Consider the following 16,987-nt stretch of genomic DNA (forward strand, 5'->3'; position numbering starts at 1 on the left):
GACCGTATTCTAGGTTCTGGAGACCCAGACATGAGCAAGGGCAATACTGTCTCTGCTTATGGGAGCTGACGTTTTAGGGGAGAAGAGAAACACAGTAGACCAACTAATGAGCAGGGTGAGTTCAGATCGCACTGAGTGCTGTGAAGACAGAAAACTGACCAATGGGACGGGGCGTGCCTTTGGAGCAGTGCTTTGGCTGGGAAGCTCCCCGCGAGCTTCTCTGATCAAGTGATATTTGAGTGAACTGGGTTTATGGAGGAGGCCTTTCCCCCATGTAGAAGAACGGCAGGGTGGGGGTTGGGGGCAGGGGGAGGTGGTGGCGTTCAGAGCAGATGGAAGGGTGTGGCCCAAAGGCTCTTGACCTGAGTGAACTTGGCTCACTGGGAGAATGGAAAAACTACCAGCATGACTTGAGCGCAGTGAGCAATGAGGAGAAAATGAAATGAGACTGGACGGTCTTACTAGCCAGGCAGCTGGACAGCGTTCCAGTTGCCATGAGAAGCCACTTGAGGCTTTTAAGCCACAGCTGTGTGATCTAACACTTGATGTTTCTTAAAAAAAAATTTCTGCCTAAAAATATGCTTGTGTTGGAGAGGAACACACACTCTCAGAACCCATGCAGCCATCTCAGCTGGCTCTGTTACTTTGTTTCCACCAACTAGAGTCTCCCAAGGTATTAAATGTCTGGGATACTTGTAGATTTTTCTTGGAGTAACTCTAAGGAAAAGGCTAATGGATAGGATTACTTTCCTGATAGAACATCAGAGACCCTGCTGGTCAAGTTCTAGTTCATGTAAAGCAGCATCCACTTTCAGTCTACCTTTTCTTCATCCCTTATCTTTGCTCTGAGACAGAGAACACAGTCTTCAGGGGGAGAGTCAGCTGAGATTGAGACCTATTCTTACTCCAGTGGTGGAATTGGGAAAGGAATCCCCTGTGTTTACTCCTGTCCCCACTAATAAGCATAACATCTGACTCCAAAATAAATAAACAGGATTACAGTTAAGGAAGTCTTTGTCTCCTCCGCCCCCCACCCCAGGGTTGAGGGAGAATCAGAAAAATGCTTTTGGTTTATCCGACTGGTGTTTATAAATGTGTTTCTTGCTAGAATGGAATGAACACATGTCCTTTGTTATGGGACTTCCTGACTTCTGCCCCAGCAGTCACGGAGGGGGGCCACATGATGCCGGCCACTTTTCAGAGCTATGGTCATGCGATTGGCAATTAAACCACAATCTGAGCAACCCCTTCCTGATAAAGTTTGATTTGTTGTTTATTCTAATGTCTTAATGATAAATATCTTTAGGTAAATATTTTTTTCTTAGAAATTAAGAAAAACACTTAAAATCTGGCTTTGGTGAATATGACACGCCTTCCCCCTCCCAACCCCACGGATGGGGAAAGAAACAGCCTATGGTGATTCTGGTCACTGGCATCATATAGGGACTAATTTATAAACAGATCCGTATCCACACTTGGTACCTCGTTCAGAACAAGCCCACTTAAATTTACCACAGTCCACTCCAAACTGGGCCCATTTCAAGTCTGTCTCCTTATACAGTGGGTTACAGATATTTTTTGAGCTGTAAATGTTTAAATTGGAAAATACTTGGCATCATTCTAGGTCTTTATTGCAGAAAACATCCTGGGATGGCACGGGCCCAAGTCACATTCCACAGAGCAGCTGAAAAATGGGACACTTGGCTCTTTACCATCAGCCAGTGCCAACATAACCTGGGCGATTTTACCAAACTCCGCTGAAGATGAGCAAAGCTTGCCGCCGGAGCCCGAGGTAAGCGAGCCGTTAGTTCTCTCTTAGCACTCCTGTGGCTTGTGTTCTCGCTTGTTCAGAAACGTAATCATTATATTTGTAACTTGCTCCTCTCTTTGTTTGAAGAGGAGACAAATTATAAAATGGGAGCCTTGCCTGGAGAGACAAAATCGGCTCTGGGCATGCCTGGCACTTCTGTTCTCGTGTCTGGCAGCTGCCACGGCTGAAATGTGATCTTTCCAATGAGGAAATCTCCTATTTTCATCGAAATGGGAGTCGTTTTAACTTCAAGTGGGAGAAATTCAAATGCGCCCATTAAAATGATGCCTGTTGACATGCCGGGAGCAGTTACAATATATTGTCGCTCCCCTGAATAATGGCTTCTTGGTGTGGTTCGTGCTAACATGAGCTCCCGCCTCACATGCTCGACCTCTGCATGTTCCAGAGCCAGACCAGTGTCCCTGCCCCCACCTGCCCCGGGGCCATGGCTGAGACTCCTGGGCCTCCCCTCCAGCTGCAGGGGACCCGTGCCCTGCCAGGTTGGGGTGGGGACAGCCCCTGCAGAGCTTCCTGACTGGCCTGGCTTCCGCAGGCTCCCTGGACTGCCCTCTGCCCACACGCCTCTCCCCACTAACCGTGCCTCCCAAGTGGCTGCTGGAAGGAAGCCAGATGCAGCGTGTTCCTTTGTGTCTCGAGGGAACTTCTGTATTTTCTTTTTATTTTGATGCGCACGTTCTGTCTACGTGACCTTGTGAACTAGGCGGAGCTGTACCAGATCCACGTGTTAGAGGTTGTTCTTAATTCTAGCTGAACGCCCTTAGCCTGAAACATGTATGGTGCTCATAAAATCTCCTGGGGAAGGTCGAGAGCCCCAAGGCAGCTGCCTGGGTCCAACAGTTATCTTGGTTATCAACTGAAAATTTTTTCCAGGCTTCCCATAATTACATTCTGGGACAGGGACTTTGGTAGCTTGGCTCTTACGGAGGTAGGATCAGCCTGACTACAGGCATTCCATTCGCATCTCTAAGGTGCCTTCGCAGGGTATGAAACGAGTAGGGGACGTGAGATTCTCCGAGGCACTTCCCTTTACCTGTACCAGGAATTTCAGGTTGAAAACACTTGAAGCTGATGTGTAGATGAACTGGCAGGTGAGTTGGTGATGGAGTAAATGGTAGGAGCCCTGTCTCCCTGTTGTTCTTCAGAGAGTCTTGGGTGGGGTGACATTTGACGGTGGGTGCTTAGCCGCTCAAGAGTTGAAACCTACAATAATATCCTCCATTCCCTTGGCAGAGAACCTTTGGAAGTTCACATCATAATAAATACATTTAAAGTCTAGCTCTAGGGAAAAATTAAGAGTAAGGAAATATGTCATTAGATCTTTAGTAACAACTTTGTAGGATCTCATTCCTGGCAGCATTCTTGGGCAAAACCCAACAGAAGCCGTAACCTAAGAAGCTTACTTATTAGGACTGGTGCCGTTCCCATCTGTGAATCCTTCTTCAAGTTTCTTCTGCTTTTCCCTGAGAGCACCTCCTGTTACGCTAAAGCTCGAGAGGCCAGGGCTGTCCTTTTAACTTAAAATTGTTGCCCCCTTTGCTTTAGTGGTCACTGGCCTTGGCAGAAGAGTGTATGATTGTCCACAAGAAATAACTAGCTCCCAAGTTCAACTTTTAATAGTACTTCGAAGGAGAAGAACTAGGAAGAACTTACCCTGGAGTTAGGAACAGCATTAGTTAGCAGCATAGGTTGTCGTATTACCTTTACCCCAGTGAGAATGGTGTAAGACGTTTATGGGGGAGTCTTCATAGCAGTGAGGACTTAATGAGGACATGGTGGTGTTTTGATGGTTTTTGGAGAAGGCAAAGTACGAGACTCCTTTTCATTTTCTTTCTAGCGACGGCTCTGGTAGCTGCTTCTCACAACCCCAACAGCGCTTGTTAGTTAGATACTATTTTTACTTCAGGTCATTATGCTTTGTCACTTTTTGTTTTTGTTTTAAGAACTGAAGAAGCTAGCAATATTGACCCTGTCCTTTTCCTGTCAGAAAAAAGGAAAATGTTGCCATTACCTCCTTTTTGTAGAATTTGGAGAAATAACCCAAGGAGGAAGTGAAATTCCTAGAGGCTAAAAATTCCTTATGAATATGTTCCTTAACCCTTCGATATAGAGAATAGAGTTACTATGTGAGTGATCGCTGGTGAAACTCAGGATCATAGTTACTGTGGCACTTTCGCTGAGCACACTATTTTCTTCTGGTTTGTTGCTCGTGTTAAATCTTTAGAAACAATAATTAGGATATAAATCATATACCTCCCTCTGACAGGTGTGTGCTTTTTTAATACCATCAAGCAATTTGACTCACTCCAGTTCTCACTGGACACAGACTGGGCATCCTACTGTTCCGTTCAGCTCTGACATGGTCTACCTGGGGAGTTTCAGATCCCAGAGGCTGAGGGCTCAGCCTCACAAGACTCTTCTGCCTCCCCCTCCTGCCCCCCACACTTTCAGCCAATCACAAGTTCAGGTCATGTGTACTTCTGACCAACGGGCTGTAGATCAGTGGTTCTCATGGCCCCCATCTTGGGTTTGAATAATTGCTCTAGTGGCTCGCAGAACTCAGAGAAACACTTCCCAGTTTATTATAAGAGGTTATAATTCAGGAACAAAGGGAAGAGATGCTTGGGGAAGGCGCATGAGCTGCCATGCCCTCCCCAGCACCTCTCTTGCAACACCTCTCCATGTTCACCAAGCTGGAAGCTCTCTGAACCCGATTGTTTTGGAGTTTTCTGGAAGCTTCATTCCAGAGGCAAGATTGATTAAATCTTTGGTGACTGAACTCTGTCTCCAGCCCCACCCCTGCCTCCTGGAAGTTGGGGTGGGACTGAAAGTTGTACCCCTCTCTAGTCACAGTGTTAGTTCCACTGGAAACGGTCCCTATACTTAGGTTACCTAGGGGCTTCTAAAGGTCACTCATTAATATAACAAAAGACACCTTCATCCTCTCTCATCCTTTCAGGAATTCCTAGAGTTTCAGGAGCACTGTGCCAGGAATGGGGACAAAACCAGATACATATTTCTTGTTATAAATCACAGTGTCAGACTCCCTACCCTAGTGCTGGCTTTACTGTAAAACAACTTACAGATACCTGGAAAATTAATGCATTTTCAAGCTTCATCTGTTTAATTCCCAGCAGAAAAAAACTCAAAGACCAATGTGTATTTAATACATGAGTTAGAGCAGAACTGTGGTTGGCTCTGTTATCAAATGCAGTGATCTTAAAATTTTTATTCTGCTGGGTCTAGAACTAACTATATGTGAAAATGAAATATTCTTCCATAATGAAATGAGTTAGGATCTTGGTTTTAACCATTAGCAGAACAATTTTTCAAGTCTCTTAGCACCGTTTGAAATTTAAATTTAGACAGAAAAAGGTTTGTGTTATGCTGTCTTCCGGGAAGATGCCTTGTGCCACGACAGGGAGAACCATGATGGGATTTGCTCTCTTGACCTTCATTTCCACTCTCCCAATGGGAAACCCAACAACATGTCCCCGAATTTCTTACAGCTGTGTTTCTGAATTCATGATAGGTTCCATAAATGCATCTGTGTGAGATTTAGAAGGCTGAGATGGAGACGGGGTTTCCTCTGCTGGTGCTACTAGTAGGCAAGGTCAGGGGGATGTGGGTGTTTGAGGCACTTGCGGGGGCCGCATGCATTGTCCTGGGGCCTTAGGCTCACCCGCACGGACATGACATGCTGTTGGGCAGGGAGCAGCGGCCAGTTCCTGGGACCATGACTTCCTACCATGCTGTGTCCTTGAAATGAAAAGTTGAAGGGGGACTTTGCTCCTCCATACCTTTCAGAGATTCTGTAAGCACCTAATTCCCATACCCAGTCCCTTTCTCATTGAAATACCTGGTGTGGTTTCTATTTCCTGCTGTGGATCAAGAGTGAGTGAACGATTGGAATCAGAAGGTAGAGGGCAGCATGGAGACGATTGGGAACGTGACCATGTATACCTACCATTCTAGAGGGACGGAACCTTAATATTTCTAAAAGTAAGTTTTATTGAGGATAATTCAAAAATAATAAAAGTCACCCCTTTAAAATGCAATTTTATCACTTTTAAGTACATTAAAATATGGAATAATTCTGTCACTTTCCAAAATTCCCTTGTGTTCCTTTATAGTTAAGCCCTCGGCCGTCCTCCTCTGTTTTCTGTCCATACAGCTTTGCCTTTTCTGGAGTGCTGTGTAAATGAAATCATACAGTATGTAGCCTTTTTAGTAGGGCTTCTTTTTGTTCTGTGGAATGCTTTTGCCATTCATCCATGTTGTTATGTTGGTCAGTGGTCCATGTCTTCTTCTTGCTGAATAGTAGCCACTGGATTCAGAGTTTTTTATCCATTCACCAGTTGAAGAGCATTTGGTAAACTTAACTTATTCAAAACCCACCCTGTGGGTAAGGTAGAAAAAGGGAAGCATTTAAAATAATGTTGTATTAATCATATATGGCAAATATTTGGTGCTCAGATACCTACCCCTGTCCTGGAGGGAGAAGATGGAGGGTCAGTTCTATTTATCTCTCTATTGGAAACCCTGAACTAGAGGGTTTTAAAGCTTGTGCCTCAAGAGCATGCTGTCAGTGGGACCCCGAGGGGACCTCAGTCAGTTAAACATTTGACTCTTGGTTTCCGCTCAGGTCATGATCTTATGGGTTGTGATAGCTGAGCCCAGCCTCTGGCTCCATGCTCAGTGGGGAGTCTGCTTGAAGATTCTCTCCCTCTGCTCCCCACCTCTCCCCCAGTCTAAAAGAAATAAATCTTAACAACACCAACAACAACACACTGTCAGTTCCTGGCTTGATTGTTCCTTTATAAACATTGCCTGGTTAATTGTCTGAACTACAGTGGCAACTATTTGCTATCAAGAGACCCCATACCCTATACACCGCGCCCACCCCCAATCTAGCAAGATCAAAGAGTCTTCTCATAATGCCCCTAAGTACTGACCACTAGCATTTAGCCAAATGAGCTTCAGTTAGAAAATTGCAAAATTGGATTTTTAAGTAAGCATGTCAGTCTCTCCTTCTCTCCCCCAAGGGAGGAGGTTATTTTGCAGGATAAAGAAGGGAGGCACATATAAAAGATTCAGCTGAATTTTGCCTTGAGAAGAATTTCTATGCCCTTGGTGGATTCGTCATTTTAGCACTGAACTTTTGAACCACTTAATGACATAGGATGCTGGCAGATCGACATCCTCTGACATTCAAGTTGAAGCCTGGCCAGTATAATCCCCTCAGCCCATTTTTATCATTTCTTCATCTCTGTAATACATAAATGTGTGAGTAGATGTGACTGAGAGTATTTATCAGGCATGGGATGGTGATAAATTTTGGAAGATCAAGTAATATGTTGTTTTGAACCTTTGAATAATTAACACAAATGTTTGGCCTTATGCATTTGTTCAAATACGTGACACATGTTTATTTGATTCCAACCATTTAATGAAGGAGTGAGACAGCTATCACTGACTTACAGCAGTTGAAAATCACCTTATAGAATTCTGTGATAATGCTGCAAAATTGAATTTCAAACGGTCATTACACAGGGAATGTTGATCACATTTGTTAGAATTTGTAACAAGGAAGTTTGTGGGTGATAAGATTCCCCCTCCCTACCCCACTCCCCATCCTGTCACAAGTTTGATTGTATCTCCTTCCCCGGTCCTATAGAACAGACTTTTTCCCTCTTTGAATCATGGCCTCTGAAGCACTTAATCTTAGAGGCATCGTTAGGGGTCCAATGGCTACTCTCCATTGGTTGCCATCCAATGGATGGCACTCCAAATAGAGTGGCTGACTCTTGCCGAAAGTCCACACAACTGGCCTGTGGGAGACAAGATGGGTATCTGGACTTCCTCTTTCCCAAGCCAGTGCCTTTCCTGTACACCAGACCATCTCCTGTATTTAGTAGGGTTCTTTTCAGTTACAAAAACTGAGAATCCAACAATTAGTGGCTCAAGCTATAAATAAAGTCTTCTCACATAGTGAGAATTCTGCCAATAAGTACTAACATGTTTGGTATAGCAACTCATGAGGGCCTCAAAGGTACAGGCTTCTGGAAACCGTCTGGAAGTTCCTCAAAAAATTAAAAATAGAACTATTGTATGACCCAGATATCTCACTTTTGTGTGTGTAGCCAAAAGACTTGAAACCAGGATCTCAGATAGTGATGATTATTCAGAATAATCAAGAGATTAAATGGCCATTAGTGAAGGAATGGATAAAGAAAATGTGGCATATACATCTGATGCACTGGTATTCAGCCTTTAGAAAGAATAAAATCCTGTCACTTGCTGCAACATGGATGAGCCTTGAGACCATGATGCTGAGTGAAGTCAGCTGGTCACAGGACGAATACTGCATGATTCCGTTGATATGAGGTGTCTGAGGAGTCAGTCTCAAACAGGAAGCAGACTGTTTGTTGCTGGGGACAGAGGGGTGGTGGGGAGGGAGAACTCAAGAGATGCTAGTCAAAGAGTTTAGAAACCCAGTCATGCAAAAGGGAAAGTTCTAGAAATCTGTGCAACAACACGTGTGTAGTTAATAGTACTGTACACCTAAAACTTTGCTAACAGGGTACATTTCATGTGTTTTTAATCATGTAAAAGTTGATTACTTCTTAAATATGGATGTGTATGTGTGGGTTTCTTCTATTCTTCTTGCTGTTGGCTTTTTATCCTTATATGTGTCACTTCATGATTGCAGTGTGACAGCTACAGTGCCAAGCATTACATCCCCACACTGGTATCCTTCAGGAAGAGATGGAGGCTCTTCTAAAGACTTATTGTTTTCAAGACTCTTTATGTTGGAAGGGTGGCTCCCCCCCCCCTGCCCCCTATATACTTCTCCTGTTATATCGTAACTAAAATGGGTCATGCCTCCATGCAAGAGCTATAACTTGCTGTTGGTATTTCCAACATGGCAACTCGATTTCCTTGATGGCTTCAAAGTAATTGTGAGTGCCTCTCTGTGGCCGTGGAAAAGTGTGCCTTACCTGAGTCAAGGGATCTTGAGACCTAGGAATCTCAAAATTGATTTTCTGTTCAACAAGGAAGAAGAGGGCATCTGCAGATACAGAGGACAGTAACAGATGGTATCCATTGGACCCCTCAGTCTGCCCCAAACACCTTTTCTTCATGCACATATCATCTCCATCTTCCTAAGACTTTTCTAACCCAACCATTTCATCTTAGAGGCCAGATTCTTTGAGGGTAGACCCTATCTTTGATTCTCCTTTCAAGATTCCAAAATATTCAGGAAAGTACTCGGCACTTAATAGACATTCTGTAAATATTTGGTGAATGAATGTTAGTGATATGGCCCATGTGTACTGTTCTTAACTAAAAGATATGCTTCTTCCATGTTCTCATCTCTTATTCCTTACCCTTCCCTAGAGATTCTGGAAGACCCGGTAGAAGTAGGCTTAAACTATTGTGTGGCATATGAGTTACATACACTGATGTGACAGAAGATTCATTAATGGCGAACATCCTGGACCTTTCCAGGACCTCATCAGTCCATTTCTAGCCATTGGCCTTGACTGCCTATACCAAAGTACTAGAATGTAGTAGTGGAGATCGTATGTGGAACTCTTACTATAACCACTGAGGGCATTCTCTGTAGGTTCTGACACTAAGAATGAGCCATGGCTTGATCATCAGGGTTTTTTCCTTCTGCTCTTCTGGCTCTTGGTCTGGAAGGAAAGTAGTCCATCGATCAGGCAAATGTACAAGATATGCCTCTTAGCTAACAAGCCCTCAGGACTTACTAAGAATATGAAGGCTCCAGGTTCTTATTTGTGTGTGCAGATACACTACTCCCTCTGAAGTTTGCTTTGGGTGTCAGCATAGTAAGACAGTAATTATCCATCTACTCTGGTGTCTCTTCATTCATCAAACATTGAGTTACTGTGTGCTGGACATTGAATGGAGGACTCCTTAGTTTAGCAGATTTTCATAACCTAATAGTAGAAACTGAATTGTGCCCACCTCCCCTTGCAAATTCATGTGTTGAAGCCATCACCCCAGATATGACAGTATCAGGGAGGTGGTGTCTTTAGGACACAGCTAAGGTAAATGAGGTCATAAGGGTGGGGCCCTCATTCTGGATCCTAATCCAATAGGACTAGAGTCTTGTAAGAGGAGAAATCTCTCTCTCTGCCCTGTGAGGATCCCCAAACCAGGAAGGGCACTCTCACAGAACCCAGTCATGCTGGAACCAGCTCTCCATCTTCCAGCCAGCCTCTAGAACTGTGAGAAAATAAATTCTCTTGTTTACACCACCTTGTTCATGGTATTTTGTGAAGGCAGCCTGAGTGGACTAAGATACCCAGCTTCTTAACTCCCTGCATATTTCACAATAGTTAGAATTTTTTTTTTAAATGTCTTGAGATGAGAAGCCCGAGAAATGGTTTATAGCTAAGAGACATTTCCAGGTTAGTATTAGACAGTGTAGGTCCTAGAGGTATGTGACTACAAATCTACCTGTGGCCTGTAGCAAATAAGATGATCATCTGTGAGATGTCATGGAAGTTGAAGACATGTTTTTATGTATTCTTTTTTTTTTTTTTTAAGATTTTATTTATTTGACAGAAAGAGAGAGAGACAGCCAGAGAGGGAACACAAGCTGGGGGAGTGGGAGAGGGAGAAGCAGGTTTCCCGCTGAGCAGGGAGCCCAATGAGGGGCTCGATCATGGGATCATGACCTGAGTGGAAGGCAGATGCTTAATGACTGAACCGCCCAGGCGCCCTTTTATGATATTCTAGAAGGCTGTTTGTTCTGCCTCCCATGGCTAAAAGCACCTTTTGGTCTTGTTAAAAACAAAACAAAACAAAACAAAAAAAAACTTCACATTTTTCTGCCCTTTCTTCTTAACATATCAACAACAAATATAACCACCTACACTGAACTAAGCCTTGTATGCATTTTTTCAAGGGCTCCGTTTCTGGTGGTATCATTGGGCTCTTCTACTACAGGGCAGGACAGTGTGATTTCCTCTGCAGCTTTGGGGGATTCATTTCGGTTTATCCTCCCTTTCCAAGAACTTGTTTCTCCTTCCATCCTACTTCTCTTTCTCTTCCTCTCTCCCTTTCTGTGGGTGGTAATTAAGTTTTGTTTTCTTGATTGGGTGTTTTTTGTTGTTGTTTTGTTTTGCTCTGTCTTTTAGAGAGAGAGAGAGATCCTGAAGCTGAGAAGGGTTGGAGGGAGAGGAAGAGAGAATCTCAAGCAAACTCCCCACTGAGTGTAGAGCCCGACATGGGGCTGGATCTCACGACTTGAACTGAACTAGTCAGATGCTTAACCGACTGAGCCACCCAGGTGGCCAAGTGTGTTGCTTTTATAAGAGAGAGTTGGAATATAGCTGAAGGTTCCAGATCTACTTTCAAGGGGGCTGGTAGTGTGTGTCTGAGGACTTTTAAAGGGTTTCATTATTGGAATAAGCAGGTCTTTGGGGGTAGCCTTAGGAGTGGTCACTCTGTTGCCTCCCTTCTCTCCCCTCCCCCGCCAGCCAGTGTGGCTTTGTGACATAAACACCCACGCCCAGAGTGTTGGGGAGGGAGCCACCTTGGATTTGACAGGTGTGAGCCGGAGCCATATGAAAAAATTCCATACCGGCTGGTATAATCTAGTCTACTCTGCATCAGTAGTCAAAAGTTTAAGCCCTTTGAACCCGGTGAATGAAGGGGCTTAAAACCCTACCGAGTTTTGTAGGGGTTTTTTCCTCCTCTCTCTGCCTTCCTATCACTGCTGTTGTCAGGAAGGGAGGAAGTCAGATCTGAACCATAGGAGAAGAGTTGAAGAGATTGCAGCGATGTGGTATGACAATTTTTAGTATTCTGGTTTTGGGGGTGTTTCCTCTCCTCCTATAAAGTGGCCCCAGATTTCACAACCCACTCCTCTTTTCCCCTTGCTGGCCTATACCCATGAAATTATACCAGGAGCAATGAGCTTTTCACCATCTGCCTGGCTTACATTTTTATTTGCCCACAATGAATAACTATTCTCCGAGGTGATTTATCCACTGCCTCAGATGACGTTCCCTTTCCTAAGATGGAAAGTCAGCGCTCCCGAGATTTATGATCTTGGGGAAAGAATGTTATGGAAGAAAAGAGTACAATCTTTTTTCACATATACTCTGGGCTTTGCCTGAATTAATCAGTGAGTTCTGTATCCCTTTTGCAATTTGAATTGAATTTTGTGGATGGTTTGTGGAACTACACAGTGCGGGGGCTTACTGGGTGCTAAATCCAGATTGTAAATTTTAAAGTTTTTGGTAATGAAGATAGGTGTGAGTTACTAACCAGGCAGACTATAGATTGTGTGTGTGTCTGCATGAATAAGAAAGCTGTAGCACGAAATCCTGGTTGTGATTTTTTGGACTCTGTGGATCCAAGACTCAAACAACCACGTCTCTAACACATGAACATACTTTACCAGTAACCAGTTGGCTGGCCATCCTCTCTCGAGTTCACCTCAGGACCGTAGCTCTCCCTGGCCCTTGTGGATATTAAAGCAACATGGGTCATGTGATGGGCTCTGTGGGGTGACAAGTGTGGTCAGGTGTCATGTGACACCCCATCACCGCCATCTTGTTTCTCCTTCCACAGAGTGCTCTCCCATCCTTTCCCCACCCCCGCCCTCCGCTTACAGCCAGCTAAGTGGATACTGGACTGTCCTGATGTCCCATTTGGCTCTCTATTGGCTACGCTAATGCCAGTAAATGACCTCATTATGAATAAGTATTAGAAGAGTGGGAGTAGGACAGACACATGGAGGAAAAGGAGACCATAACCTTTTAAGAAATGAAATTCAACATTCTGGAGAATTGGAGATTGTTTTTTTTTAATATTTTATTTATTTATTTGAGAGAGAGAGACAGTGAGAGAGAGTATGAGTGAGGAGAAGGTCAGAGAGAGAAGCAGATTCCCCGTGGAGCTGGGAGCCCTACGTGAGACTCGATCCCGGGACTCCAGCTGAAGGCTCAGCCAACTGAGCCACCCAGGTGCCCAGAACTGGAGATCCTTAAAACCATGGGATTATTCCTCAGAGTGTCCTACAGCTCTCCACATTTTCCTTGATCTCTTCCATTTCTTTCCTTTCAAAAGAATAAGAAATGTAACTTTGTTTTTAAAAGCTATTTTAAAATTTATGTTGCGGAGGTATTAAATCTCAACTTCTTCTGGTGAACATAGAGTATGGAAGCCACATTACCAGCTTCAAAGAATTTTGTGGATTACTCCGGAAATGGCCCTCCTCCATGAATGACCTTGTGTTTTGGAAAACGGGTTTCAGATTCCACATCTTTCTTTTCAATTGTCTTGGTACTGAAATGCGGGACCAACTTGTAGTTCAGACTTAAAAAAGAAATATATTCTGTAATTCAGGGAGAAAAGGACTCTGTTGGGGATTGTGACGTTTTCTCATGGTAGACTGATACCAATTGCATGTTCTGGAAGCAGGGGAAAGGGACCACTTTTATGTTTACCTGCCTTTTTGCATTCTGCTCGAATGCATTATTAGAGCTAAAAACTTTTATTTAGAACAAGCTTATGTATAGAAAATCCCACAATGGGAAAATAAACACCCGTTTTAGATGCTGCTCTGTGACATCATGGTTTGTACTTAGGTGAATGAAGACTCTTGTGCTAGGCAAATTGAGGGACAGTTGTCACAGGGTTGCTTCCAGAAAGCCTTTATTAAAACATCAAAGTGCCTGCCTCACAAAAGCAAGCTTTTGATTTATATCCTTTTGGACCCAGATTCCTTGAGGAAGCAGTCAGTAGAACATAAAGTACAAAATAATAATAAAGACAATGAGGGGTACTTGGGTGGCTCAGTGGGCTAAGTGTCTTGACTTTGTCTCAGGTTGTGATCTTAGGGCCCTGGGATGGAGCACTGCCCCCACCCCAGACTCCCTGCTCAGTGGGGAGTCTGCTTGTCCTTCTCCCTCTGCCCATCCCGGGGGTCTGGGTGGTGGTGGTGGTGATAGGACGCCTCTCTGGGAGGCCTGCCCGTGCTGGTGACAGGGCAGTCTGAAACCCATCCCTTTCTCTGCCTGCGATGGGGGTGGGCGGTATCAGTACTAATGATAGGAGTCCTTTCCTGGTGGAAATGCTTAGAATCAGATGAGATCGCGTACTTGCAGTGTTCAGCCCAATGCCTGGTACATAGTAGATGCTCAGTGGTAAGCTCTTATTCACACTGTTCTTTTCTAATCCCTGTCTGTGATATGAGTGTCTTGAGAAACTCCTAAGAGCTTATGTTCCTGGGCTATCTTGGGTTCCTCAAGGGAGATTCATTTCTCTTTTGTTTGTCTTTCAAAAGGGTAGTCTGCATGTAAATGACGACAAATACATTTGTATGGTGAGGCAAGATTTACAAAGGGCTTTCATTAATGACTCACTCAAATAGGCTTTTCCCAATGTAGCTAATTTAATAATCATCAAGGCCTTTTTGCTGCTGGTGTCTTGTCTGGGTTCTCTTTGAGGAGTTCTAAAATCAACTAGCCCGGTTTGGGCCTGGGTCACTGGGCAAAAGTAAGGTGAGGTGGAGAGCAAGGTACGTGTATGCATATATATGTGTATGTGTATATATTCTTTTAGGAATTCTTAACAACTATGAAATTACAGATAATATATAGGTAAAGTGGCTGTTTAATTGGATGGTACATCTTTGACATGTTCCCATGTCAGTATAGAGATTGTATCTCTTTTAACAGTTACAGTCAACCCTAGGATTGTATCATGATTCAGGGAATGCTGTGCCTTATTTAACCAGACCTAATAAGAGACCTTTAGTTGTCCGGTTTTTCTTTTACAAATAAGGTTCTGCTCCTGTTTTTCTTTTCCTTTTTTAAAGACTTTTATTTATTTGAGAAAGTGTGCATGCATGCACCAGCAGGGGTTGGGGCAGAGGGAGAGGGAGAAGCAGGCTCCCCGCTGAGCCGGGATCCTGGGATCATGACCTGAGCAGATGCTTAACGGACTGAGCCACCCAGGGGCCCTCTGCTCAAATTTTTCACACTTAATGCAACCATGTCTCATACAACGGAACTGTCTAGCAGTGGAATTTAAGTGGAATTCAGTCAACAAATGTGGGAATTAAAAATGCTGGGGGCACCTTAGTGGCTCAGTGGATTAAAGCCTTGCCTTGGGCTTGGGTCATGATCCCAGAGTCCTGGGATCGAGCCCCACATCTGGCTCTCTGGTCAGCAGGGGGCCTCCTTCCTACCCTCAGCCCCTCTCTCTCTGCCTGCCTCTCTGCCTACTTGTGATCTCTGTCTGTCAAATAAATAAGTAAAATCTTAAAAAAAAAGATTTTGCTAAGTATTACCAAATTGCTCTCAAAGACTGAGGCAAATTTATACTTCCACAACCGTGTGTGAGGGCTACTATTTTCCTATGCTTTTGCCATGAGAAATGAGTATCAAGAGTCTATCCTCTTTTCAGTTTTTATTTTATTTTTAATATTTATCTTTAAGCTCTGTGCCCAACATGGAGTTGAACTCATGACTGAGATCAAGAGTCACACATTCCACTGACTGAGCAAGCCTGGCTCCCCTCTGGTTTTTAATTTTAGGAGAAAATTGGTGTCTTGTTTTAATTTTCTATTTTTACACTATGAATGAAGTGAAGAATGTGTTTCACATTTAGCCATTTGTGTTTCTCTTGTTTTAAGTGTCTTGTTCACAGCCTTTGCACATTTTTCAATTCATTTGGACTTTCTAATTAATATTTTATAAGCATTCTTTTTATATTCAGCCAATTAGTTCTTCATAATGTGGGCCAAGTATTTTGTCCACGTCTTGGGTGCACTTCAGAGATAAGAAGTAATGGCAGCAATTATGGCTACAGTCACAACTGCAGAATCTTTTCCCGTGAAGAGGATCCCTTAGCTTGAATCGGGTTGAATAAGACTCTTCCTTACATCCTTTCGTAATCTAGTGTTAGTTTCAAATGAGGCTCCAGAATTGTGTGTGTTGCTGTCTAGGGACACCCCTGGGATGAACCAGCATATTGCTCTGTGTTTGTGTTGGCCGTTTTGAAGGGAGGTTTCAGTAGCTATGGGAATACCCGTGAGCAGAGACAGACGCTTGTCTGTCTTAGAAACATGATTCTAGCAAGAACCAAGTGGTCCTCTCGTTAAGAACATTGGCTCACGGAGCCCTTGCTACCCCCGCTCTCATCTCCTCCCTGCTGCTAATCCTTGCTCGGAAGGAAATGTGGAAATGTGTATGGATGGACTCAGTGGACATTGGCTCTGGTTTGGACCCCCTCTCTCCATCTAGGGTCTGTCGTTGCTGGTTTTTAAGACAGTTTTATGCAGAATACTAATTAACCTGGAAAGAATAACAGTGGTTCATCTCTCAAAAACGAAGCACTTAGGGGCACCTGGGTGGCTCAGTCGTTGAGCATCTGCCTTGGGCTCAGGTTATGATCTCTGGGTCCTGGGATCGAGCCCTGCATAGGGCTCCCTGCTTGACAGGAAGCCTGCTTCTCCTTCTTCCACTCCCCCTGCTTGTGTTCCCTCTCTCGCTGTGTCTCTCTGTCAAATAAATAAAATCTTTAAAACAAAACAAACAAACAAAAAACAAACAAAAAATGAAGCACTTACTATCAGAAATTCATTTTTTCAGTTCTGAAGGCTTTAGATTATGGATGGCATGATAAAGTAACCAGTTAAATATCAATTTCAGCAGAACATCACATACCATGGGTTATTTTTAAACTTGCATGAGCAGTGTTTGTTTTGTGATCATGCTTTATGAATGGGACAAAGACTTAGTGTACAGGAGTACAACATTTGTCAGAACGTCTACCTGAGTAACAGAAAACCTAGCTTCGAGATCCCGGGTAGCCGGCTGGGTTTTATAGGAGGAGTGGAAACAGCATCAGGGTGAGCTTAAAAAGAAAACAAAACAAAACAACCAACGAAAACAGGGGCTTAGTATTTAGAAGAGTGTCGGTCTCATCAGAGTACATTTACACCTTAAAATTCACTGTCTTCTTTTTGTGCTAAACATGATAACCCACAGTTCTGATCATTAATAGTGCTCACCGCACGTGTTCACAGTCCCCTAGGGTGACTACAGCTGTCTCACAAATTTGCCTTTGAAGTTTTCACTGAATGAAGCATTTGAAAATGGGGCAATG

At 43.8% G+C, this 16,987-nt stretch overlaps 1 protein-coding gene across 4 annotated transcripts in view; it reads left to right on the forward strand.

Annotated features, from left to right (window-relative positions):
• OSBPL10 (oxysterol binding protein like 10) overlaps window positions 1–16,987 on the forward strand; it is a 327,328-nt gene that overhangs the window by 260,102 nt on the left and 50,239 nt on the right. For all 4 annotated transcript variants that reach the window (XM_059162392.1, XM_059162393.1, XM_059162395.1 and 1 more), the window contains one exon: window positions 1,638–1,792. In XM_059162392.1, the coding sequence (XP_059018375.1) occupies window positions 1,638–1,792 (155 nt within the window). The remainder of the gene's footprint in view (window positions 1–1,637; window positions 1,793–16,987) is intronic.

This window comes from Mustela lutreola, chromosome 2 (assembly GCF_030435805.1).
Source record: "Mustela lutreola isolate mMusLut2 chromosome 2, mMusLut2.pri, whole genome shotgun sequence".
Classification (NCBI taxonomy): Eukaryota; Metazoa; Chordata; class Mammalia; order Carnivora; family Mustelidae; genus Mustela; species Mustela lutreola.